The sequence below is a fragment of the Mustela lutreola genome, chromosome 9 (genome assembly GCF_030435805.1).
Source record: "Mustela lutreola isolate mMusLut2 chromosome 9, mMusLut2.pri, whole genome shotgun sequence".
Classification (NCBI taxonomy): Eukaryota; Metazoa; Chordata; class Mammalia; order Carnivora; family Mustelidae; genus Mustela; species Mustela lutreola.
In genome coordinates this window covers 93,547,150-93,574,837 of record NC_081298.1, presented here as the reverse complement: position 1 = coordinate 93,574,837, position 27,688 = coordinate 93,547,150, and the positions used below count along the sequence as shown (strand labels likewise).

Genomic DNA, 27,688 nt, shown 5'->3' with positions numbered 1-27,688 from the left:
CCTTTTCTTGACTTGATTAAAATAGCCTCTAGTCTCTTCCTACAACAGTTTATTACTCATCAGAATAACTAATAAACTTTCTCAAACATATCTGCTCCTGCCATTCCAAAGGGATGTTTATGTTGTAATAATAAATGTATGTTATATATAATCATATAAATAATTAAATAGATTAGGACAAATACTTCAGGTTTAAAACTGTTTAGAAATTTACTTTTTCTTCAGCTAGGTTCTTCTATCAAACATATTGTCCATTAACAGAAATAAATAGTTATATAAGCAGTAAATGAGTCACTTTTCTCTATTCTTCAGTTGAAACAAGGCAGTTCTAAGAAAGCTGGTAGCTACAAACAGAAATCCTGGGGTGAAAATACCCTCATGAAATCATGCTAGGAGCTATCTGTCAGATTACTAAACCACTACCTATGGGCTTGGTATCAAGGAGAGGTTATGGAGAAGAACAAAGGTGTACCCACTTGGCCATGGAAGATAGCTTCAATAAAGAACACATGATCAAGTAACGCATAATGCAGAGAAGTCAAGTAAGACTAAATAAGGAAGAAAAAAAACTTAATAAATCAAGTTGGACAACAATCCAATGGGGGTTTATCAATATAAACTTCAGAATGGTAGTTTACAAAGAAGCCAAAATACATTCAGTTCATTGGGAGGAAGAAGTAAAAATAGGTGATTACTTCCAGATACTTTCCCCTGAAAGGAAAAAGAGACAAGGTGGGAGCCAGAGGATTCAAAGGTTAAGGGCATGGTTTTTTAAATGGGAAAGACTTGACCGTATTTTGTAGGTGACTTGTCAAGGAATATAAAACAGAAACTGGCAGAGCTGGACCTCCCATACTGGCTCTGGTAAATGGAAATAAAAGCAAGGATATCCAGGGAGGAATGAGCTGATTAAAGCAGTACGTGATGCAAAGCAGGAAAAGACTTATATTACACCCGGTTGGGAAATGGGGAAGAAAGGAGGCCTATAACCAACAGCCCAGCTGAGATCAGGTTCAATGAACTGAGACTCAATGACAGTTGGCAGTTTTTCCTTAGAGAAGACAGAATAGAAAAGCAAAAGGAAAGGAGGGTGCATCAAAGAGAACATATGAAGGATCCCCTGTAGTGCTGAGTCACCCTAGTAACTGATTTTTCGCTCTAACTCTGATTCTGTTAACTTGAGATCTCGAACTGTGTGCTTCTCTTCCTATCCTTCTATTATTTTTTGCTATGAATATAATGGACAAAATGACAAATATCTGAGGGACTAGAGTACCTCTCTTACTAGATACCGGTCCATATTTGTTTCAGCATAAATTTTCTCAATGTTACGACATCTTTGGCTGTCTGCATGGCAGCCTCCACAAAGCAAGGCATCTGGGTCCACAAGTAAGAGGTGGATAAGCAGTGATTTCTACTTGATGAGGCAACATGGTCAGAATAATCTCTCACGTATATCATCTCCATAAATTTGTCATATTCTACTGTCACCTTCTATCACAAAAGGGATTGCCTATTATTCTGTTATCCATTCCATTATGTTCCATTATCTCCAAATTACAAAGACTAAAATCTTTATCCAGATAAGGCTGCTTTGCCCACCCCCACCCCCACTCTATTTCACTGTTTTTCTACTTCTCTTCTTAGATGGTAGACCTTTAAGAACTTCAGCCACTAGTTTGTGTTACTCTCTACTCTCCTCCCCATTTCCATCAATCCTGCTTTACCTTCACAAATTTGGAAGGCCTCTTCACCTTTCCTTGGGTCTGTCGCAACAGCTTTTCCCGATGCTGGTGTTTTCCCAATTCTAACTCTCTTGGTTGGCGTTTTAGCTTTAAAGAGAAAGTCTGATTTACTGCTATAGTAATAGCATGCCATTCTTAGTTCAGAAGTTATTTCGATCTCCCTAAAGTGAGCTAAACCTTATTCTATACCATCAAAATATTACTTAAAAGTGAAATGACACCTTTACAATTTCTTCTAAATCCTAAATCTGAGAAAAACTGGGAGGCAGCCTGGTGTAAAACCCTTCTACTAATGAAAAGCTGTCTTTTCCAGTAACACAAATATACCATTTCCATTCTAACTTGGGCACTGTAGTTTACCTTCCAGCTTTGTCATCTTTTTTTGGAAGTATGATAACTGAGGACAGTCTGCTCTGTAACTAAAAGCAATCTGTAAACTTGTACACATTCCTTTGAAAATATCACAGGCCCTCACTCTTCATTAACTTCTTATACCAATATAGGGACAATTATGAGTAAGGCTACAACATCAAGTTTTAAAATTTTAAATGTAATCCCCTCATAAAGCAGAAAAATTACTACTTCTAAGTATCTACCTGCTAAGTGTCTTTGAATCATGGTTTTCAGATCCTCTTCCATAACATTCTCACTTATTGAACCAGCTTGGGAAAAGGCTTCAAGCTTCACCTTCCTTGAGTCCGTAGCTCTCTTTTTCCTATCCCCTCTTTTATCTATGGGACGGTCATTTCTGCTTTGTGCTAACTCTGCTTTTAAATCATTGTCTCCATCTTCCTCTTCTCCAACTTCATCAACAGTAACAAAATTAAGCTCTTCTTTAAGGTTGTTAAAATCTGCCAGAGAGTCCTCATCCTCTTCAGTTACTTCATCCAAAGTGACTAAATGCAGATCACTGCTGTCATCCTGTATTTCATCTACAGTAACTAAAGTAGAAGGGTCTTCAGGCATCTGGGAAGAAATGAACTCAATAGGATCCCTTCCAGTACTTCCCTCATCTCCTTTAACATTTAAAGTGGCAAAAGTTAAGTCGGCTGACTCATTTAAAGGTAGCTCCTCAACTTCTCCAATTTCATCCACAGTTACCAAACGTTCCTGTTTGAGAAGATCTTGCTCTTCAGCCACTGACAGTACAGTAACATCTTTAGGTTCACTGTGGGAAATGCAATCATCTTGATCAATTAACTCATCTAATGTTAGGAGTGAATTTGAATTTTTTACCATTTCTTCCATATTTATTTCTTCTTCATCAATTACTTCATCCACAGTTACTAGAGCTTGTGCTAGGTGTGCAGCTCCATCCTCCTCTTCCCCAATCTCATCCAATGTTACAAAAGATAATTCTCCCTCAACAACACGAGGGGCAGGAGTTTTCCCTTTCTTCTTCTTTATGTTAAGTTCAGAGGAAGGGGTATTTTTGAGACTGTCTTTTCTTTTTCCTTTTAGTGGGTTTTGCTTGGCTTGAAAAGTATTTACTTCTTCTATAACCTCATCCACAGTGACAAATTCATCCAAATTAAATGGAAATAATGGTTCCTGTTGAAGAGACTAAAAAGAAAAAAACAAAAACACAGACCTGTAAATAGAAGCAATTACTGATAACTGGTTAGGTTCCAAATAGTCCCAGCAAATGTACATGAAATATCATCTGTGAGAATTTCAGTACAAAGAAGTTTCCTATAGGCTGAAATAAACTATTTTTTAAGGCCACACAAATGAATTAGCTCTAATCCACAGAGCAAACAATACCAAAGGTAAAATCCTAAAAATATCAACCCAATTCCACCTTTACTTAAATTCAGTTAAGACTGCATTTCCTAAATGATGTCCAGGTTTTTGAAATATGAAACACAAAAAAATACTACATTTAAAGTATTTATCAAACAGTGTAGAGCATTTATCAAAGCACAATGTGAAAAATTCATTTTTCCCTATTAAATGATACCTAACAAGTGTTCTAGGAGACTTAGCCGGCTATTAGAAGGACCTCGAATGTAGCTATAAAGTAAATAGCTAACTAGGTATAATCTAGTTAGCTACAACAACATTAATATAAAACATTATACAACAGTAACATAATATATTAATATGTTAATGTTAAACAACATTAAGTTTACATTTAGAGAAAGTTATATGAAAAAATTCTTACTAAATAAGACTTAATGCCAAATTCACTTGAAAAAAAAATAGTATCTCTAATTTGAAAAATGGTGACACTACTAAAGAAAATAAATTCCCTCCTACAAATTTAGTATGCTATCAATGACTAATTACTAGCATATATAATGACATAAGAACATATACCCAGGGGCACCTAGGTGGCTCAGTGGGTTAAGCCGCTGCCTTCGGCTCAGGTCATGATCTCAGGGTCCTGGGATTGAGTCCTGCATCGGGCTCTCTGCTCAGCAGGGAGCCTGCTTCCTCCTCTCTCTCTCTCTGCCTGCCTCTCTGCCTACTGTCAAATAAATAAATAAAATCTTTAAAAAAAAAAAAGAACATATACCCAGTAATTTGGGGGGGGGAAAGAAACATTTAAGCATTCATATCATCAATTTATTAACTGATAGTATAAATTTATTAATAAGCCAACAGAAACATCATCCTTATTATGTTTTTAAAATACTTATTATGCTTCTTAAACTAACATTTCTCCTTTGTGCCCTGATAAAATGACCAAAAAAATATTCTATGAATGGAAAAACCTAAAATATCAAACTACAACAAAAAAATAACACATTTATTTGGCAGGAGAGCTTAGTACCAGGAAAGCAAATCTTAGATCCTATCCAGTTAGGTTAAACTGAGCCATCTCGAAAGGACCACCTGTTCGGAAGTTCCACAAAATGGCAAGGATTCTAGTCAAACACCACCCTTCTTTAACACACATGATTCTATTATGTTTATAACTTACTGCTGTCAAAGGAGATTGGAGGGGTTTTTCTACTCTAATTCCCTTCCCGTCCCTGCGTAACTTTTTGCCCTTCACCATGAACACCAATAACTTAGCCTAGCTCAAGGTCAAAAAACAAATTGGTGGTAGGGTCAAAAATAAAATACCTCATTCCTGTCTCTTGCTCTGTTATCAAATTGATTATTATAGGAGAGACACTAGTGGTAAGATAGATGAACTCTACTATGGAAAGACAGAATAAAAGGCTTATTAGTGTTAGTGAATTTTTTCTCACCTCTTTAGATTTGGAACTTCTACCAGTGGTGCTTTTAGGATTCTTAGTGTTTTGCCCAGCCAAGGTCTGAAATATTAAGTAAAAAATACAGAAAAATAGAATTTACAACCATGTTATTAATGTTCTATTTTTTTTTAAAATCCAAACACCAAAAAATATCCAAACATTCAATTATGCAAATAGTTAACAGGTATACCACACTAAGTCAACAATCATTTTAACAACATAGGCATCCTCTGTGTAAGTTGTAGGTAAACTCAGTTTCACTCATCTTCTCTTCCCAATACCCACAATGTCTAAGTTAGGCAATCAGTAAGCTGATAAAGGAGTTTCAATTAAAAGAGAAAACGGTTTCCCATTCAGATGCAGAGTAGTAAATCACCTCAGGAGAGTCACTGCAGACTTTTCTTTTTATTGTTTTTAAAGCACACCTGTATTTCTGACCACATTTTATCCAAACAGTGCTTTTCAAACCTGTTAATAAATTACAAACTTGAGCTTACTATTCTAAATGTCTACTGGCTTCCATCAGTAGAATCATTAAGAGAAATGGGAACTTGGGAGTGGAGTGAGGAGATGAAAGTACAAAACAAGATTACATCTCCTACTCCAAAGCTACAACAGCAGAGCTACTCATTTCAAAGATACACTGAGCCATTCTTCCTACCCTCCTCACCTTATTGTTGCTGTCATGCCGTTTCATGACGGAGGGTCTAGCCTCTGTTTCCTGAGATTGTTTTGTAATATCCCTGTAATCCAGTTCAGAATCCTTGCCTTGCAGGGCTGAGATCCTTCCACTGCCTCCTCTGGTAACACCGCTCTGACTGGGTTTGAATTTATTGCTGCTTTCAGCCAAGCCTGACCTGGCACTTGTAGGTTTAAGGAGACCCAACTCCTTGGCTGAAAGCTTCTTTTCAGCATTAATTTGATCTCTGAGTACAGATTTCAGAAAACTTTTCTGGTTCTCGGATTTTGAAGTAGCTTTTGCCTTTAGAGAAGAGACCATACCGGCTTTGATGCTTGATTTAGTGCTAGATGCATTTGATACAGCCAACATACTAGTTTTACTAGTTTCATCAGGCTTATTAGCCTGACCCATTCCTTTATTCGGGTATCCCTTGGTCACAGCATTTTCTGCAGGCTTTTCTTTCACTGCTGCCACGATCTTTTCCAACTTCTCTGTAACCATCCTAGCATCATTCTTTTCAGCCTTCTCTGTTCCTATTTGCAGATCCATTCTGGTTTCCTTACTATTAAATTCATTTTCTTCCTTTTCATCCATGTTACTTTTCTCAGAAATTACCTTTGTGCTCACTGCCTTCTCATCCCCAGTGGAAATTCCTGGTACCAAGGCCAAAACACAAGTAGATGGTACTATTTCTGAAACAGTTTCATGTTTGTCCACTTCAGCTACAGCCTCTATCATAGACTGTGTAATCCCAGAAAAGAAATCTTCTGCTTCAGATGGAGATTCTTCTAGAATTCCTTTGATGTTCCTTTCTTCTATAAATGCAGTGTCAGATGTTGATAATTCTGTTGTAGGGTTAATAATTTCTGCCTCTTCCTTCTCAAAGTCACTGGTATACACCTGCTGATTTAAAACACATTCCTCTACATTTTCAGTGAATAATTCAATACTTATTGGAGTGGATGATACAAGAGGAATTTCCACTTTGATCTCTTCTTCTTGAGTTTCAACTTCCAAAGTTTGAATTGCAAAGTCAGAGTCACACAGTGCCTTTTCAGGTTCTTCCTCACAAGTTTCTTCCTGCTGTACGGATGTTTCTGTTTCAACGTTGGGAACAGTTTCTTCTTCAACCTCACTAGGTTTAACAGAGAGACTATCAGCTGCTGTTTGGACCTCACTTTCATCAACTGGACTGTTTTTCAAGTCAGGGCTAAAAGTATTTAAAAACAAACAAAAAAAGAACACAAACAAAACACAAACAAAAATCAAACTATGATGAGAATTCAACCATTATAAATAATCCTGTTGATGCCAACTGTTAAGACTTCTTGATGCATTAGTAATAAGCACTGGGAAATCCAGCCAATCAGAATTAAAATGGTTAAGACGTTTTGATATAAATATGTAAGCAATATAAAATTTTAAGAGATCCTCCACTGCCCTGAAGAATTCTTTTTAGTTCAAAGGAAATAATGGCAAAATTATGACCACTGATACAATCCTTACAACCAATTTTTTCCTTCTGTGTCACATTTGCACTAGACATGAGGAGGCTGAATGTGAATGTAAGACATCTCAGATTATGAAGATCTTCCCAATAGTGGTTACTGAAATAATAAAATATCTGTATAGTTCTACAATGAAACTAACAGTCCATGCACTGAAATTTAAAATTTTCAGTGAATCTTATCTAAAATGAACAGAAACTGGTCAGGAGAAAAGGCTATACTCCTAACAATGTCAACTTTTTTTTTTTTTTTAAAGATGTGAGACGGATTTGTTTTTCCAAAGAACTGTATTTATTAATAACAATACCTAAAAGAAAACTTCCTTTGGAAGTATCTTTTAAATACTCTATTGGATTTAAAGTTAGAGGCAAAACACAATCATCTTAACATAAATTAGGTGCCTTTGGCTACTTGAGAGGAAGGTATATATTAAAAGAAATCTTTCCAGTTACAGAGAATAACTTAGAATTCTAATACATAATTTAAAATTTTAAGTAAAATTATTCAGAAGAAATGAAGAAAATACATGCCAAGTAAAAGCAACCGATCTTATTTCACTGTGGTCTTTCCAAATCCAAGGTAAATAAAATTATGTGTGGGATTCTGTAATTCAACTTATTTCACGGAGACAGAGATAGAATAAACTAATTTTTATATTAATGTTCCATAGGTCAGAGGTTATCTTGAAGAGTGACAAGAAAAATCTTAGCTTCCAAAACAATGTCCAGCATGCAGTCAACACAAATCAAATTTAACTAACATATTCGCTTATTACATTAGAAGCAACTGGTTAGAGGAAGACACCAGAAAGTGATGCCGTATCAACACCTCACAGTAAAGAATATTGGGGTTTTTTTCCTCCTACTTTTCAAAGAAGAAGGGGATGAGACATCCCCTTGATATGTTTCCCCAAAAGTGGCCATAATACCCTTCAGTCAATGCAAGGTGATGTGTATCTGTGTCCCAAGACGTTAATATTTCAAAACTTTGGAAAAAGTACTTGCTACCATATCAGGGTCCAATCATTTAAACCAATAAACTGGTCTTCCCCACCCCCACCGAAGATGGTTAAGTTTAAACTTCCAAAGAAGATCTAAGAGATCAGAGAAACACCTCCTAATGAAGTTATAGAAGCAGAGAGTGTGAGGAATTTAAGTTCAACAGTCTGTAACCACACACCTTAATTATTATGTATTCTACTTATTTGTATAAGCTTCCTCTGTATGCTGAAAGGGTTTAACACTTTTTTGAAATTATTCACATCGCTTAAATTCAAAAATACCAATGGCTGATTTTAAGTGTTCCAAATTCTTAGAACTAGTCAGAATAAAACTGGTGGCCCAGCACAAATACAACAAAGGTAAGAAGTTCTGACATTCAGTTACAGCAGTTATGTAAATAATACCTCTCAAATGTAAGCTTTCATTTTTAAACTGTAAAACTTATTATCTAAATAAGGAAGATTAAATTCAAATTCCTGCCTCATTACAGAACTGCACCATTAACCCTAAAGGCTTTACAAATTAGGGTTATACAAAAACAGCAATCTACTCAGCTAGAAGGGTAACAATGGAGATTTTTATTCCTGGCTCTAGGATATAGCAAGTCCTTCCCCTTTACCATATTTAAAGTTTGTCAGTAGAAAAAGCTATTATATTTTATACAAAATGGATCACTATGCAGTTTCAGTACTTCAAACAGAGAATATGGACCTACTTGAAAAAAATGACTTAATATGCTGTTTGTGTTTGTCTTTTAAAATTACAGTGTTGGTTGCCTGGGTGGCTCAGACAGTTGAGTGCCTGCTTCGGCCTGGGTCACGATCCCTGATCCCAGGATTGAACCCTTCATCAGGCTCCCCACTTGGTGGGGACTCTGCTTCACCCTCTGTCCTTCACCATGCTTGTGTTCTCTCTATCTTAAATAAATAAATAAAATCTTAAAAATAAATAAAATAAAATAAAATTACAGTGCTTTTTCACAGAATTCATTTACCAAAAAATTATGTCTAGTTCTTTGGCTAATAGGGAAAAAGTATCCATGTTCATGAAATTAGCCTGAAAAGTCCATTTGAGATGTCAAATAAATGAAATTATTAATACCAGAGTCAAAAAAGACCTCAGTCTTTTAGAGATCAAAGGAAAACTACATCATATTTTGGGAAATGCACAAGAAAGAAATAAAAAAGGCATTCAGGATATAGGTATCTAATTTCTACCTCTGACCCACTTCCATCCCCCCATAATACCACGGTTTCAAAACAAAAAAAGCTGGGTGTGAGAACAAAGGTTAACAACCATATGCTATACTTTTCAAGAAACTTTAGACTGCAACTTAACAATACTGGAGATTAGTATTTATTTAAGAGGACCACTGAGTACTTTCCAACATTGCTAATGGGTTGGTAAAAACTGTACCTTGCATCCTTATTTGGAGCCTTAATCACATGAAAGGTAAATACGGTATACATGGGAGGGGATGAGAAAAGGCAAAATGTAGAATATTCCTGATATATCCGTAAGAGATTTCCTTTAAATAGGAAATATATTTAAAGACTTTACACTAATTATAAACAAAAGGATCACATTCATGATGAATCAGTACCTGCAAGTCCTTCAAAAACAAAAACAACAAAACAAGCACCAGTATTTTCCCAGGATCAGTTTACGCCAACCAAGAAATGTGAAGTATTCAGGCCCCATCCCACATCTTTTTTTCTAAAGTCATATAAGTCAGAAAAAAACTGACTGCAAAATGGGAATTATTAGTACTAGAAATTTTAAAATTAACTTTATAAGATTACCATAATAGGTAACTATCTGTAAACTCCTTAAGAAGAATCTTTGATTGGGAAGTCAAGATAATGAGAGGAAAAAATGACTAGAACACAGACAATAGCTGTTCTTGCAGACCTAAAACTATGTCAAATGAAATCTATAAAATGAGATTAACCTATAAAATGAATTTTCGGAAAGGCCTATACACTTAGCCAGCTACTGTGGCCAACTGTAGGTCCATCTATATTACATGTAGCATTACCTATTTATTGCCCTTTGTGGGCTTTTAGGGCCAACAGTGCTGTTAGTATTACTTCTTAGACATGGGAATGTAATTGGTATGATCGTGTACAACTTAAAAGAAAGTCTGTGCTGGCAATGTATGTATAGCAAACCTAATTGCTTAAAGTTACCACTATATTTCTTATCACTCTTTTTTTTTTTTTTTCAAAGATTTTATTTATTTATTTGACAGACAGAGACCACAAGTAGGCAGAGAGGCAGGCAGAGAGGAGGAAGCAGGTTCCCCGCCGAGCAGGAAGCCTGACACGGGGCTCAATCCCAGAACACTGGGATCATGACCTGAGCCGAAGGCAGAGGCTTTAACCCACTGAGCCACCCAGATGCCCCTTTCTAAGCACTCTTAATCAACTTTATCATTTAAAAGCCGCATATAAGAATTACTAAGAAAAACCCATCAAACAGCCCACTTTTCAGGTATTTTAAAATTAGCGCATCAAATTAAACAAACTTTCCATATTTAAACACTTTCAAAATGCTCTTTCAAACTGGTAAACTCTTACCACACTGACCTCTAACAAATAAGAACAAATCATTTAGTATTAAAAAGAGGAAAGAATTCTAAGTCAGCGATTCCCAATGAAGAGCATTAAAAAGAAGTTTATTAGTTGGTGGGGCAAAGGTGGTGATAAAGGCGGTATTCATCAGGATGAATAAATCACTGAGAAGAGGGTGTAGTATATGTGGTCAGACCAGGACTGTGAGTCACTAGCCTATGTATATACTGAAGAACAAGTTTTCACCTCTCATTCAAGCTTTCATACATTATTTTGTTTTAAAAATATCGTTTCCCCACTCCAATTGTCTTCAGAAAGTATCAAAATATATACTGAATACCTTCTTTTCGAAAGAACGTACAATGATTAAAATTTTATTACTGTGTTTAACAATTTTGGAATAGAAAAATCTACAAGAATGTAATGCTGATAACGGAGTCGAGCTGTTCAAGAGTTTAGCAAAACATTTCATAAAGAAGTCATATTTATGTATTTAATTCAAACTGTGTTTACAAATTTAGTTTTTCTAAAAAAAAAAAAAAATCAGTAAATACTTGAAAGAGACTAAAAAACAGACAAAACAATGCCTGGTCAAACAGTCCAAAAAAAAAAAAAACCCCACATACATACACCGTAACATTCATATATATATACAAAATAGACATGAGAGCGACAAACATTTTACTACAAGTGAACAATTATAAAATACAGAAACAAAATTCAGTAATTAAATACTTGCAAAAATATTAGTAAGCATAAAACAACATACCTTTCTTTTCCTAGTTCTGGGTCTTTGTCAGCTTGAGCCTGTAACACAATTCCACATTTCATTAGAGGCTATTCTAGAAGATTTTAAATATTTATCCCATCAATGCTATGTTTTCTGTTCTTAAAATCTAAGCTAAAAAAACAAGACCACATCTTAAAACTATATCAAAACAGTTTTTGGTGTCCACGTAACTATCAGGTTCTAGAATTATTATTATTTTTTAAAAGATTTTATTTACTTATTTGACAGAGAGAGAGAGACATCACAAGTAGGCAGAAAGTCATGTAAAGGGGGCAGAAAGCTCCCTGCTGAGCAGAGAGCCTGATGTGGGGCTTGATCCCAGGACCCTGAGATCATGACCTGAGCTGAAGGCAGAGGCTTACCCACTGAGCCACCCAGGCACCCCTAGAATTATTTTCTCATTAGATAAAAAACCCTAAGTTAGGTGATAGAGAATAATGGACAGAGAGCAATTAATGAGAAAAAAAATCTCCTTAATGCTGATATAAAATAAGAAACTCTTTTGGATGCCTGGGTAGCACAGCTGGTTGAGCATCAGACTTGGTTTTGGCTCAGGTCATGATCTCAGGATCCTGATATCAAGCCCTGCATCAGGTTCTGTGCTTAGCTGGTAGTATGCATGAGATTCTCTCAGCCCCTCACCCTCTGGCCCTCCTCCCATGTGTGTGCATGCATACGTGTATGCTCTCATTTTCTCTCTCTCAAATAAATACAATCTTAAAAAAAAAGAAAATTTTTTATCTTTAAAGGCTTGGAAATACTGCTTTTTTTCCCAAGAATAAAAACCTGAAATTTCAACATCTTCACTGTCCAATTATTATTTAAAAAGACTTCTATCAATATGGGAGATGAGGTGACTTAAAAAGCTTTCTACTCAAAACACCTAGTGGTGCCTGGGTGACTCCGTCGTTAAGCATCTGTTGTCAGCTCAGGTCATGATCCCAAGGTCTTGGGATGGAGCCCGTCACTGGGCTCCCTGCTTGTCAGGAAGCCTGCTTCTCCCTCTCCCACTCCTCTCCTCATATTTCCTCTCTCGCTGTCTCTGCCAAATAAATAAATAAAATCTTAAAAACAAACAAACAAACCCACAAATACCTAGAAGTGCTGAACAAAATTTAACAATCCTTTTTTTTTTTTAAAGTAGGCACCACGCCTAGGGTGGAGCCCAATGTGGAGCTTGACCTCATGACCCTGAGATCAAGACCTGAGCTGAAATCACAAGTTGATTAATCAACTGAGCCACCCAGGCACCCCCAACAATAATCCTTTTAAACATACTTCTGAACCACCAAGAAAATCAATGTCCTAGGGCCCAAAACAGAAGCAGAATTAAACTTCAGTGCCTACGTACCAAGCATAGGTCTAGACCCTGGACATATCAGTGAACAAAACAGCAAAAACTATCTGTTCCTTAGAGCTTACATATATCAGCTGTAGGTTGCTTCTCTGCAAATCATGTGCTCTGAGTTAGAATTACCTTTCTTTAGATATATTAAAAACTGAAAATTATACTTTAAAGAAAGTTGAATAATGTGCTTAGAAAGGATTTCTGGTGTAGGTAATGGGAGTCCCAGAGTAAAGGCCTTCTTTATTGGGGCATTTTCTTGGGTATTCATTCTACACTCTAATGACACGTAACCAAAATTAAAGATGATAGTTGATAAGCCCCATCCATAGTATTTACAAGCAGTCTTCCCATTCATGGGAAAAGCTTATGTGGGGAGGAGAGCAGCCTGCATGACAGCGGAGGAAATCTGTATCAGATACCTGTATTAGCTAACTTGCTTCCTTCTTCATAAAGAGAAAAACAAATGCACAACAGAGAGTAAGGTAAAAATACAAAATGGACTAAAGATATTTCAGACAATGAAATACTCCACAAAATCAGTATAGGTGCTACTTCCACAAAGAACATTAAAATTTAAAAAGAAGAAATAATCAAAGAAATAATAAGAGAAAGATCTTTTTCAGGTGAAGGAACACACTAATCTTTATAAATTCACTGAGTGCTCTAAAGCAGGATATATGAATAAGTCCCAAACCAAGATAAAACCTTGCTCACTGGGCTAGCCATACTGATCCTGCCTGGAGTTTCTGAATCATCCAATTTGTCCTTAAGGACTTAACACTTGCCCTTCAGTTTAAAAACCTCCTCTCTCAGGATGCCTGGGTGGCTCAGTGGGTTAAAGCCCCTGCCTTCTGCTCAGGTCATGATCCCAGAGTCCTGGGATCGAGCCCCACATCGGGCTCTCTGCTCGGCAGGGAGCCTGCTTCCACCTCTCTCTCTGCCTGCCTCTCTGCCTACTTGGGATCTCTGTCTGTCAAATAAATAAATAAACAAAATTAAAAAAAAAAAAAAAAACCTCCTCTCTTTACTTTGTTCAGGTCTCAAATAACTATTCCTCAGAGGGACTATCCCTGCCACTGTAAAATAAACATTCCCCCCAATCCATTACTGGCTACCCTTTTATCTTGACTGGTCTCCATAACACTTCATAGCATTTCTTAACCACCTGACATTGAGTGTGTGTACATGTATAATCTTTTTATAGTCTATCTTTTCTGCTAAAGTATAAGCTCCTTGAGGACTAGGATATCATCTCCTCTGTTTATCAATGTAGTCCAATGTCTAAAACAGAGCTGCCACAGAAAAGGAATTACACAAGTATTTAATGAACCAATCAATAAATGCTAAAAGTTTTCAAAAGAAAAAAAAATACATAATGGTATGATTAGATTCAGCCTCCTTGGGGTGCCTGGCTGGCTCAGTCGGTTAAGCATATGCCTTGAGCTCATGTCAGGAGGCCAGGGTCCTGGGATCAAGCCCCGTATCAGGCTCCCTGCTTAATGGGGAGCTTGCTTCTCCCTCTGCCTCTGCCACTACCCCTACCCCTGCTTGTGTTCTCTCTCTCTCTCACCCTCTCTCAAATAAATAAAATCTTAAAAAAAAAAAAAAAAAAGTATCAGCCTTCTCCTTAACAATACAGTTTAAGGGGCACCTGACTGGCTCAGTAGGTAGAGCATGCAACTCTTCATCTCAGGTGTGTGAGTTTGAGCCCCATACTGGGTGTGTAGAGATTTATTAAAAATAAAATCTTAAAACAAACAAAAAACCTAAAACAGGTTAAGAAAAACAATGAAAGGAAAAACAATCTGGGCACAAAATTCTCCATCCAGACAAACTATGAATGAAATATGTAAAAACAAATAAAGTCAATTTCAATTATGCAGGGATTCAAAAAGTTCATGGTTCACAGGGGTGCCTGGGTGGCTCAGTGGGTTAAAGCCTCTGCCTTCGGCTCAGGTCGTGATCCCAAGGTCCTAGGACTGAGCCCCACATCGAGCTCTCTGCTCGGCGGAGAGCCTGCTTCCTCCTCTCTCTCTGCCTGCTTCTCTGCCTACTTGTGATCTCTGTCAAATAAACAAACAAATCTTTAAAAAAAAAAAGTTCACTGTTCACACATACTTTCTGAGGGAAAATTACTGGATGATGTGATCTAACAAACATAAAAGCCAAACAAGAGAGGAGGAGATACAAAATCCAAGAAATAACAGAAATTAGCCTAGAAGAGCAATAAAAAGAAAATAAAGGTATATAGCTGCTTTACAAAACAAATGGCAATAAATTTAGAACAGGGAGCTTTACCAAGAGAGCAGACTCTATTCAACAAATAGTAATTAATGGCCTGAGTAACATGAAGACAGTCTTCCCTTTTCCTCTCAACAGTAACTGCCCTACCACAATTGTACAGGAAAGCCATAATCCAAAAACTGAAGAAAACAAAAACAGCATAATTTTGAAAAATAAATGGGAATATAAGAAAGTGACCTCCAAGTATACAAGTTACAGATACTCTATTTCCTTATTTATAGAGCTGCTCTCATACTACTGAATTCTGTAGTTATCTTCTTAATCAAGATATCAAAAAATATAGATATTATCTTTCAATACTTAGATTTAAGCTTTCATGCTTCTTATGCAGAGTAACTATAGTTACACAACTACAAGTTGCAATGTATACCTGCATAACATTACAGTTAAAAAAATGAATGGGGCGGTGCCTGGGTGGCTCAGTGGGCTAAGCCACTGCCTTCGGCTCAGGTCATGATCTCAGGGTCCTGGGATCCAGCCCCACATCGGGCTCTCTGCTCAGCAGGGAGCCTGCTTCCTCCTCTCTCTCTGCCTGCCTCTCTGCCTGCTTGTCATCTCTCTCTGTCAAATAAATAAATAAAATATTAAAAAAAAAAAAAGAACGGGGGGGTGTCAAAGAATAATACAAGGATGGTAATAAATTAGCTCATTATAAACATGGTCAATTAAAAACCATAATTTAAAAATTATTTAAAAAATTGGGGGACAGAATTTATTTCCATTTCCTAGTCTAGCTTAGGCATTAACTACTTCTCATATAGACCATTATAATACCTTGAAATTAGTCTACCTGCCACAGCCATCAATTTATCATTTGTTAAATGAATATAATGGACACTATATGACATGTTCAAGATTATGAGGCTACCTTATCAGGTGTGGGGCTAAGTCTACAGTAAAACAGTGTGTTTTTCAATTTAATAAGCTGTAAGAATAAGGTTCCGAGTAAAAGCTTGGGAAGTAAAGTATCATTCAGGCAGATGTTTTCTATAATCACTTGTTCCATTTTCTTTAAGTCTAAAAATTTGGGACTGTATTTTTAGAAGAAAAATTTCTGTATCATCACTGCTCCCCATAATTCTGAATAAAGTAATAACTTCAAAATATCAAAACACAAAATTTTAAAAAATACCATGCTGAGGGAAACTTGCTAAGAACTTCCAAATTTTTTCTGAAATTATCAGGTTAAACAAGCTACTCAAATTTGTGCTGAAATCAGTACCTATCATGGGGCGCTGGGTGGCTCAGTTGGGTCTGACTCTAGTTTTCTGCTCAGGTCATAATCTCAGGGCCATGAAATGGAGCCCCATGCTGGGCTCTGTGCTCAGTAGGGTGTCAACCTGTGGATTTTCTCTTACCCACTCTCAACCCTTTCATTCTCTTTCTCTAAAATAAACAAATCTTAAAAAAAAAAAAAAAAATCAGTACCTACCATGATGCATTTACTTATAGATGCTCTAATCTGATTTTAGACAGTGGAATTTTCTTTATCTTGAGCTAGCACAAGATTTTTAGCATATTAATAAACAAAAAACATGCACATACCAAATATAGGCCCCATTATTTACCTCCTGTTATGGAGATACAATGAAACTATTAGAGGAAACAACTGAGTCTGAATTTAACTCTTTCAAAAGTGGATTACTAAGAGTTTTCTTACATGTATTATTATTACTGTGTAGCCCAATAATCTGTAAACTCTTAAGTCTTATACAAGAGTTTATAATAAAGAAAAGAATAAGTAAACTTCTTTCTATCTGGAGGCAGCCAAAATGGACTCAAAGTAGATTCTGCACTCTGGAGAGAATCATGATCATGTTACATATATGGAATCATTCTATACATATTTTCATAATAGGTTTCAGAATGAATATGCTACCTTTTTCAAAATTATTCAATTTATTGTAATTTAGACAAATTTACACTGTTCCATAAATCATGAAAATTGTAGTAGTGACTGCAACACAAATTTCTAAAAGAAAGAATATCTAAACTCAATACCAGTTTAGCTACTCTCTATTCTGAGTACATGTTCTAGCTTTGGAAGAGTGACCTTTATACTTTCTTCATTTTCTAAAAGCACAAAAGTTGACAGAAATTCATCTTACCTCTGATGAGTCCATTTTTGGAGATAATGTGCAGGTCAATACATGGTCACCTATGTTCTGTGGATTTTGTTTCAGAAAGCTATACATTGACTGAGCAGATTCAGGGCTATCTAACTGAAGAATTGCCTTTGGAGAAGATTAAAAAATATATATATTAAATAGTTCCACAAAAAACTAAAGTAGAATTACCATATGATCCAGGAAGCCCACTATGTGGTAGTACCCCAAAGAACTGTAAGCAGGAAATCAAATAGACATTTATAAACCCATGCTCATACCAGTGCTATTCACAACACTCAAAAGGTAGAGCAGACAAAATATCTATCAATGGACAAGCAGATAAACAAAATGAGCATATGCAAACAATGGATTATTATTCAGCTCTAAAAAGGAATGTAATTCTGACATATGTTACAATATATGCTGGAAGATATTAAACTAAGTGCAATAAGCCAACCAAAAAAGATCAAACATTTATGATTCCATTTATAAGAAACCGCTGGAGTAGTCAAATTCATAGAGAGGGAAGTAGAGTGGTAGAACGTTAGTTGTCAGGGGCTAGGAAGAGAGGTACGGAGGAATTGGTGTTTAATGTACAGGGAGTTTCAGTTTGAAAAGATAAAAGTTCTGGAGATGGACTGTGGTGACAGTTGTATAACAACATGAATATACTCAATGCCAGTGCATGGACATTTAACATAGTTAAAACAGTAAATTTAATTACATGTATTTTAGCACAATAAAAACATTCTTTAATTTTTCTGAAGAATAGATAAATTTTTCTTCCAGACTTCAAGTGTGATTACAAAGGTAATCTTCATTTCAAAGGAAACAAGAAAAAGCAATCCTTAAAATGTTCCAAAGTCCAGGCAAAACGGGAGAGTATGATAGGTATTTTTAAGAAATTAAAAAAATAACTACCAGAGGATTAAACATATCTAAAGTAAAAGTTCAAAATTCCTTAGACCACCTGTCTTCTCCCTTCCCTCCTGTGTCACACTATTTCTAAAGTATCAAACATGCTCTATGGAGCAGTTAGAAGCATGTCAAAGAAATTAGTATCTACCTTTGGTGAATCAGTTCTGAAGCAAACACTGTCAACTTTGATAAAAAATCCTACCTTCCTAGGTAATACATGGTTGCTCAAAATCTAATTTTACTAGACAAGTATCTGAATTAAATATTACACAGAGGGCACAACAAATATAAACAGATTAACAATTTCTTTTAAGGAAGAACAAAACCCCTAAGGGATGATCACTTTGTACTTCTTTCCATATAATGAAACAAAAAGAGCTAACTCTCTATGTGCTTTATGGCTGGAAGTAACTTGGAAAGTATATGGTAACACCTTTTTTCATTTTATAAGTAAGAACTAACTAAAAGTGTAAATCAATTAAGCCAAGGTCACAAAGGCAGTAAAGACTAGATGAACTCATGTTTAAACTTTCCCGTAAGATAATGTTCTTTGCACATACTATCATTCTCCCTTGTGCAAGTTTTATTTTCCATTAAAACTAGGAGTTCTGGGGCACCTGAGTAGCTGGTTAAGTGTCTCTTGATTTCAGCTCACTTCATGATCTCAGGGTTGTGGTATCAAGCCTTATGCCAGGCTTCCCACTCAGCGGGGAGTCTGCTTGAGATTCTCCCTCTCCCTCTGTGCTCACTCGCTCTCTCTCTCAAAATGAATAAATAAATAAATAAATGTATCTTAAAAAGCAAAACAAAACAAAAACACACTAAGAGTTCTGAGGAGAAAGTCATCATCTCTTTCTTTTTATTACAGCCCAAGAGAAAATATGCTGACCTATCATAGTTCTGCTAAGAAATTATATTTTATAGGTGTTTCAGCTCAGAAGACAGATTAAAAGTCACAAACCTGATGAGTACAGGGTTCAGTCATATATTCTCTACAGAACATATAGCTAAACCAGGAGGGACCTTGTTACCTTGTTTTTATTACTCATGAATACGTGGTGAGCCACTTTTCCAAACTGAAGTCCAACACAAAGCACACACTGAAGCCCATCTTCCGGTAAGTTATCAAGATGTACAAATCGATCGTAAATTTTATCTGTATTTGCCTGTAATTTTTTTTTTAAGAGACAGCACAGAAAAAGAGAAACACAGCTCAAGTATCAAACTATAAACACAGATTAACAGTAATTTAATTTTTCAGAGGTCAGATGATACACTCTCCCAAGAGTAAGAAAATGACTATGTGAGTGAAGACAGGGAGATCTTAGTTTTAGATTTGAGTGATCAATGAAACGATATACTCAAACAAGAAGTATAATCCTTCTTCTATCAACACAGTATTTACCTAAAACACTTTGTAACTAAGCTACTTAATATAGCTCCAGTATCTAGAAAATATTTCACTTTAGGGATTACCATGATCCTTTACTTCTTATTTTACCAAGAGAAGATCCATCGGACACTTTCATCACCCCCAATATTTTATTTTTTCAATTCAAATTCAATTAATTAACATATAATGTATTATATGTTATCATATACATATGATAACATACATATTATATGTTATCATATACATATACACATATCATATACACATAACATATAATGTATTAATGTATCAGAGGAAGAGTTCAGTGATTCATCAGTTGCATTTAACACCCAGTGCTCATTATATATCACATGCCCTCACCATCACTTCAATGTTTTAAAATGAGCAATAAGGTTTTCTTTTATTTCTAACAGGTGAATAACCCATGTTTCCATCAGTTAAACAAGTGTACAAAAGCATTTAAATGCAAAACTTACCTCTGGGTCATTTTCTTTAATCAAGGTTGTAAATATAGCTTCCTAGAAAGGCAAAACACAGGAAAGGTGGAAGATGTAAGTCTTCCCCATACATATATTTATTTATTCAGGGTTTATAATAACCTAACCTATATGAATAAGAATTAAACGCTGTTTCATAAAATGAGAAGTCAGCAGAAGTTTTGTTCCTTCTAAAAATCTTTCCTTCTTCCTGAACAAATTATTCAAGTTCCACCTTAATACACTTTAATTCTTCCCACTGCCTTAAGTACATTAAAGATTAATAAGGTTGTATTAGGGGGAGGACATTCAAATTCATATATAAGGAATAAGAGATTTAATTTAGCAGACAATTAGAGAATTCAAATTATAAAACAAAAAGTTAACTAAGCAAAGTAGGAGATGAGGAAGAACAGAAATGTAGGCTTGCAAAAAAAAAAACAAAACAAACAAACCACCACACAACAACATAGAGTATTAAATGTACAGTTATTTAGTACTGTTGACTACAAAGAAGGCTAAGAGTAGCCTGAGACAAAAAATGTCAGAGCTGGGAAAGGAAGGGCTAGCTAATGGATGGCTTACCTGTATAGGAAAGGAACTTTATCTTACAAGATTCTGGTTCTTAAACTTTTTTTTTCTTTTCAACAATACTAACACATATAAAACAACTCTACCATTACATCAGAGTGATTCGCAATGGAAGGCTTTCTCAAATAACATGCATTTCCACCTTCCTCTAGAGATTCTAAAAACTGCTTCATGCCTCTTAGCTGATAATAAACAGTTGGTAATAAATGTCTGTGTGCCACAAAGAAACAGTGAAGGGTTTCTGAATCAGTTGACTTTGAACAGATTTATATTCTATGTCAGTCTCATTACTTCATGGAGAAAGATTTTGAGGGAGACAAAACTAAAGGTAGGAGACCTAAAGAACTACTTTAGTTGGGAGTTTTCAAGAAACAAAGCAATAATGGATGGGATAAAGGGGGAACAAACTACAGAAATGTTTATGACTTAAATTATACAAGACCTAGTGATAGATGGCTGTGAGAAAACAGAGAAAAATTAAAGATAACATCCCAGTTTGGAGGACAGATCAGAGCAGTAAAATAAGAATACAGAGTTGTCTACAGATAGTAGTTTTCAACTTTTTTCCCCACTCTGACATACATGAGGGATTAGATTCCCTCAATATGGAAGTAATTCTCAACCACTGGGACAGGAGACTGTGAAGAGACAGGAAGAAGCTTTTTCTCAATCACTCAGAGAGAACATGTAACCCAAAGAAACAAGCTAGAGTATATAACCAACTACAATAAACCCGATCCAAAAATTTTATAATATTCTAGTATAAATCATGCTAAGTCTATTATTTACCTCATCTTTTATATTCATGTTTTCAGGAACCATACTTATTGAGAGTTGATTTCCATCCATTGATATTGGGAAGCAGGTATAAAATTTTATCATAGATTCTGCAGATTTTCTATTTATTTCCATAAATATCTTTTAAAATAAAAAGTACAAGAACAAAAAAATATGTCTTTAAGTTACTTTTTCTTGAAAAGATTTAATACTAAGAGTCAAGTAACTTAGTAAACATTAAGATAATGTATCTTCAGAAAGTGAGGCCAACAGACTCAAAGTATTACAACCATAAGGAAGTAATAATGAATGAATGGACTCACGAGGCAATACTAAAGAGAAATAAGAGAGGACATTCTAGTAAATGACATTTACTAGAAAATCTAGGAAGGAAATAAGGAAAATCTTATTTATCTTATTCATCATTGTAGTCTTAGTACCTACAGCAGTATCGAGCATATAGCAGGTTTTAATAAATATTTAAATAAATAAATTTAATGACTGATAAAATATGAGAAGTATGAGAATTGAAAGAACCAAAGAAATGTGTAATGATTACCAAGTTATTTTAAATTTTGTTTTCCTAATTATAAAATTATAGTGCCATACATTTTGGTTTTAATTTTCATCCCTGGGTAAACAAATAGTTGAACATTCTTCTCTGTGTTGATAATGGGGCAGAAATCTTCCATATATTTGATCATAGTTGTAATTTTTCTAAAGGAATTATCTATTTGTGTAATCTTTCAATTTATTATTGAACTTTTAACATTTTATAGTGTAATCAGGGTATGAATCTTTTGTTTCCCTTTTACATAAATATTTTTAACTTTAATTTGCATCTTGCTTTATGTTAATTTTGCTTATATGACCGAATCTGGTATTTTTCCACATAATATCTGGAAAAGTATTAAATCTCTAAATAGTAATTCTACTCAACTCTAATCAAAATTGGACATATAATAATCTACATTTTCTGTATCTGATTTCATATTTAATGTATCTACTTATTCTTTGGTATGAATCTGAATTACTCACTTCCAAATTCCCACAATTTCCCCCTATTTCAATGTACTGTCACATAAAAAAAATTATTTTATAAAAAGATTTATTTTTATTCTCATCTCTAAATAAAAACAGCTTTAATGAAATATAATTTACATATCATAAAGTTCACCAGTATAGGTGTAGAATTCATTGGTTTTTTAGTAATTTATGAAGTCATTCAACCATTCAAATAATCTACTTTTAACATTATGTGAAACTGCATTTAACTCACTCATATTCACTCTCTTCTTCTACTCTGTTTTCTGAAGCACACTGGCTCTGGCTACCAGCAAACATATATCCTACTCAATGCTCTCTAGTGATCCCCAATCCCTTTCTAATGTAAGAACACTACTATCAGCCACCAGAATCATGGTTCCATTATTTAAACTTTCCTGAAATCTCACTCCCTATAAATACCTTCCACAAGTTGTCGTATTAATATAGTGTTTTGTTTGTTTGTTTTTTAATTACAAAAGCAGTATGTACTTATTACTGAAAATGTAAAACACACAGATAACCTAGGTTATTCTAAGTACTGACCACATCTCTATCTGAGAATGGTTACTTCCCATTTGAGTGCAATTGGTAAAACAGAAGGAATACTAATAAAAAAGTGCTACAAAGTTTGTAAGTTGTTATAAAACTCTGTATTAATATATTGAAGATATAAAACATTTCTTTAGACTAAAATTCTGAGCAAAATTTTGACACATTTAGTAAGCCAACCTCCCCATCGTTAAAACTAGGTCAGTTCAGAATAACACTAAAATACGGGATGTTTTATACTTTAAAAATCCCTTAGCTTGAATGGCTTAATTATTTTGAGGTGCTCCTTTTAAAAAACCTTTCTTTTTAGTTTTTTGAACTTAATGTTTTTCAAAATGTGCTTCAGACAATATGAACAGCTATTATCAACGCTTACCTTTTTATGAGATGATAAAATCAAAATATCCTTTAAACCACCAAATGGTTTTACTAGGTTGTAAACTTCTTCTATAGAATATCCTTTATTAGGCAAATTAGAAATAAGTACCACACACATTTCCTCTGTTTCCTTCAAAACAAATTTAAGAGTTGACATTCAAATTTCTTTAACTGCTTTTATATTTACTTAAGTTTATGCGGCAGATCATGGTATGTTAGTATTTAAACTGCATTTAATACTAAACCTTATCAATTAAGAAGGCCGGTCTGAACCTCAAAACAAAATAAAATGCAAATTTCCTCTCTTTAAGTACACAGAATAATTTCAGTCATATCAAGGCTTTTCGTTCTCTTTTTCAACCACTGCTTAAAAACACAAGTTTAAGGGGGCACCTGGCTGGCTCAATCAGGGATGCATGCGACTTTTGATCTTGGTATGAGTTCAAGCCCCACAACTAGGTAAGGAGGTTATTTACAAAAATAAAATCTTTTAAAAAGTAAAAATAAAATAATAAAAATGCAAGTCTATTTATTTTTAAGGTGCAAGCTGAAAAACACCAGTTTGTCTCTGATAACTCCTTCATGCACGGCTGCCATTCCTGTGCTATGCGAAACGAACATCCCCAAGCTCCAAAACAGAACATAGCTTTTCATCTTGCTGAATAAAATAATCTTTTAGGTAAAATTAAAAAGTTTCCCTAGTGCCTTAGAAACCCTTCCCTATAACCCAATTCCCACTACAAAGTAAATGCTTTCACTTCTGTCTTCTTTTCTTTCAGATCTATTCTTCAAGAGGACGCTCATCAATGCCAATTTTTCCTTCTAGTGAATTTTGAGAAAAATCCCCAAAGGTGTACTAGAGTAAACTGGACAACCTGTGACTTTTCTTTTAGGAAAAAAAAAAAGTGGGGGATAGGGATGGGGAGAACCAGGAAGTTGTAATTTTCACAAATCAGTTGAGAATTATTTTCAACTACTATGTCAACTGTGTTCATAAATGGTTCCTTTGTAAGTGCTTTAAGTCAATCTATTTGTGCTTTAAAATATTCTTCCTGAAACAAAATAGTTAAGACATATTACTTAGTGACTACTTGAAGAATGCATCTATCAGTCAAAAATAAACTTACTGTTTAGCACTTGAATGATCTCAAGATCTTAACCAGCAAAATATAAATTAAATTAACAAGATATTAATAGTCAAAATCATAGATGAACCACAAAAAAAACAGTAATGTGAACTTTCTGCCCTTCAAATGAAACTTCAAATCCTACTCACTATTCTAAAAACACAGAGAACTGGTATTCTAAATATTAATTTATCTCCCACTTGCCTCTAAGAAAAAAGAAAACAGATTTCACAAAATTTTACTGGGTTTAATTCAACAAACTGCTTTTCTACTCAAAAACCAATTTTGGCCTAAACTTTTTTTCCTGGTATAAGGTAAACCTCAAAAACATGTACATTTATTGATCATCTGCACTTTAACTTTTATGACTTACTCTGCAACTCAAACTCTATCTAAAAAGTCACAAATGACAGGGGTGTCTGGGTGGTTCAATTGGTTAAGAATCCAACCCTGGACTTAGGCTCAGGCCATGATCTTAGGATCCTGAGATCCACCTGGAGCCAGCTTAAGATTCTTCCCTTTCCCGCTGCCCCATCTCTCTATTTAAAAACAAAAACTTAAGGTGAAGCAATAAAACTCAAAAAAAAAAAAGAAAAAAAAAAAAGACGTCACAAATGACAGGTTTTTCACCATGCCAAATCCTGTAAGTTTTTTAGTGGGTTTACAGTAAGTTAAATATATTGTGTCAAAGTTTCCTAAGCTTTTAAATAGTAAGTAAAATATAAAAACTGACCTTGTTAACTGGTTCTTTTTCTGTGGACTCCACAGCAGCTTCTGAAGATACAAAATAAGGTAAGAATTCATGCAGATATATTTTATTTACCAAGGTCCCTCTTTTTCCACAATGGATTAAATAGTAGCTGCATGAAAATGTACACAAATGACAAAATACTACAAAATGTAAGAAGGAAATAGCTACAGAAATAACATTTCATTTTATTTCTTATAAGAGCAAAATTTCAGAAAAATCAAGAGGGTGGTGACCTGAATCATAATATTTTAAGTTTCATTAGTATGAGCCTGATATTTTAAAAAATATACATGTATATAAGACACAAAACTAAAAATCTTGTTTCCTTAAAATCTGATTTTCCATCTTTAAACATAAGAGAACAAAATAAAACCTTTTTGACCTACCTGAAATAGTTTCCTTAGCACTATTTTCAGTGGCTTTGACTTCCATACTGGTCTTTATTTCAGAGTTTTCTGCATGAAACAGTCTGCTTTAATAGTCTAGAAAAACACGCTAAAATAATTAAACTAATGAATCTAAACAGGAACTTAAATTTGCTTATTTTGTCACTAAGTATCCTCAGACTGACCTGATTTAAGTCAAAACTAATACAAGCTTTTCTCTGAAAATCAATAAAACAATACCTTTGAAGATTTTAAAGCAATAATTTCAAAATATACCTCAAATGTATACCAAGGAGATCTAAAAATAGCAATTAAACGAACAAAAGCCTTTAGAGCTTACCTGGTACAATCACAGGTTTATTGGCATCTTTGTTTTTGACAATGCCAGCTTTTTTGACTTCCAAAGACTTCTTTCCACCAGATTTTGCTTTTAAAAGTAGAAGTGAACAGTTATTCCAAGGATCTGTTCAATCATTTAGCATGTTATATGCTCATATATATAAGAAATGTGGTCCAACTTCATTGTAAAGGCAGTTTCTTTTCCATATATTTATTATTTCCACTTAGGTCTGTTTACCAGTAAGATTAAAAGCAAATTTAAAGGGGTGCCTGGGTGGCTGAGTTGGTTAAGTATCTGCCTTTGGCTCAGATCATGATCCCGGGACTCTGGGACTGAGTCCCACACAGGGATCCCCACTAACAAGCTTCTCTCTCTCCTCCTGCTGGTGCGTTCTGTCTCAAATAAATAAATAAATTTTTAAAATACCCTAAATTTAAAATGATACAATCTTGTTGATGGCCACTAAAGGGCCACAGGTTTATCTTCCATGTGGCAGAAGCATGTCATGATCACATAGAAAATTTTTTTAATCATTTCTACAAAGGCTCTTCAAAATTAGCCTATATATTAATAAACAGATCATGTTAGTTTCAACATTTCACATTTCTTTCTTTATGGAGGAAATACATTCTTTTAACAGGGAAAGAAGAACATTTTTTAGAGTAACAAACTGAAAAATTTACAAGCTGGGGAAGATAATATGAAGCGACAGCTCTAAAAAATGAGGAAAATAAAGATTTGTAGGGGGAAGTAGCAGAACAGTTTATAATTATACAGCTGTCAAAAATGTTTCCTTGGCAAAAATTTGCAGTGGCACACTGTCAAAGACCAATATACCAAAAAACAGTAGTTCCATTATGTGTCAGGTTTTAAATATCAAAGAAGTATCTACTAAACCTTTCAAGATGTTATTAAATACAATAAATCTTATGAATTTCAAACTTGCTTTTGACAATAGTATCTTTATTATATTCTTCAAGGGAGGATTAAGAACAAACTTAATCCTCTTCTTCCCAAAAGTCTTACCTGTTTTGATTGAAGCTTTACCTTTAGCAGCTACTGTTACCACAGACTTTACAGAACCCGCTGATTTCCCTAAATCACAAAAGTTGTAGTCAAATTGGTTTATTTAACTAGTATCAACAATCCCCAAATAACCTCTTAAAGAATATGAGTGACAAACCATATTTTATTCAAAACATAAAATGTTATCTTTGGGGCACAGGTCACTTTCTAAATCAAGCAATGACAATAATATCTTCAGAAGAAAGTATCACTAAAGTAAGAATTCACCTCCCCAGAGAGGTACTTAAAAAGAGCATTCAGGCAAGTTAAATAAATCTCTGAATGTGTGGACCAACTAAGAATTACTAACTGCAAGGATATAAAAACAATCCCATAATGCTTTTAATGTTTCATAAAGCTCAGAATCAAATTACCAGTAGATCCAAGCTGAATTCCAAATTAAATTGTCAAGTCTTGGGGCATGAACCAATTTCTGTGCACATGTGCCCATTTGTAAACAAGGGTGATGACTGCTTAATTACTTGAGGAATCCTTTCAAGAACATGATTATGCTTTTGAAAAATTATAATACAAATAAAACTAATGACATGTAAAAATCAACTGAACTGTTTACAAATTCACCCTTTATATCAAAGATAGACCCTAACCTTTGCCCAAAAAGATT

At 34.7% G+C, this 27,688-nt stretch overlaps 1 protein-coding gene across 6 annotated transcripts in view; it reads right to left on the bottom strand.

Moving 5' to 3' along the window:
• Nucleotides 1-27,688, bottom strand: part of ZNF638 (zinc finger protein 638) — a 133,260-nt gene that overhangs the window by 4,340 nt on the left and 101,232 nt on the right. For 4 of the 6 annotated variants that reach the window (XM_059188007.1, XM_059188005.1, XM_059188011.1 and 1 more), the window contains 14 exons: nt 27,025-27,093; nt 25,999-26,085; nt 25,659-25,727; nt 25,255-25,295; nt 23,393-23,524; nt 21,433-21,561; nt 20,053-20,094; nt 19,215-19,349; nt 17,266-17,391; nt 11,485-11,522; nt 5,622-6,843; nt 4,946-5,011; nt 2,342-3,308; nt 1,728-1,847 (listed from right to left, as the gene is read on the bottom strand). In XM_059188007.1, the coding sequence (XP_059043990.1) occupies nt 1,728-1,847; nt 2,342-3,308; nt 4,946-5,011; nt 5,622-6,843; nt 11,485-11,522; nt 17,266-17,391; nt 19,215-19,349; nt 20,053-20,094; nt 21,433-21,561; nt 23,393-23,524; nt 25,255-25,295; nt 25,659-25,727; nt 25,999-26,085; nt 27,025-27,093 (3,243 nt within the window). The remainder of the gene's footprint in view (nt 1-1,727; nt 1,848-2,341; nt 3,309-4,945; nt 5,012-5,621; nt 6,844-11,484; nt 11,523-17,265; nt 17,392-19,214; nt 19,350-20,052; nt 20,095-21,432; nt 21,562-23,392; nt 23,525-25,254; nt 25,296-25,658; nt 25,728-25,998; nt 26,086-27,024; nt 27,094-27,688) is intronic. The other 2 variants (XM_059188006.1, XM_059188008.1) reach the window with 2 other exon arrangements.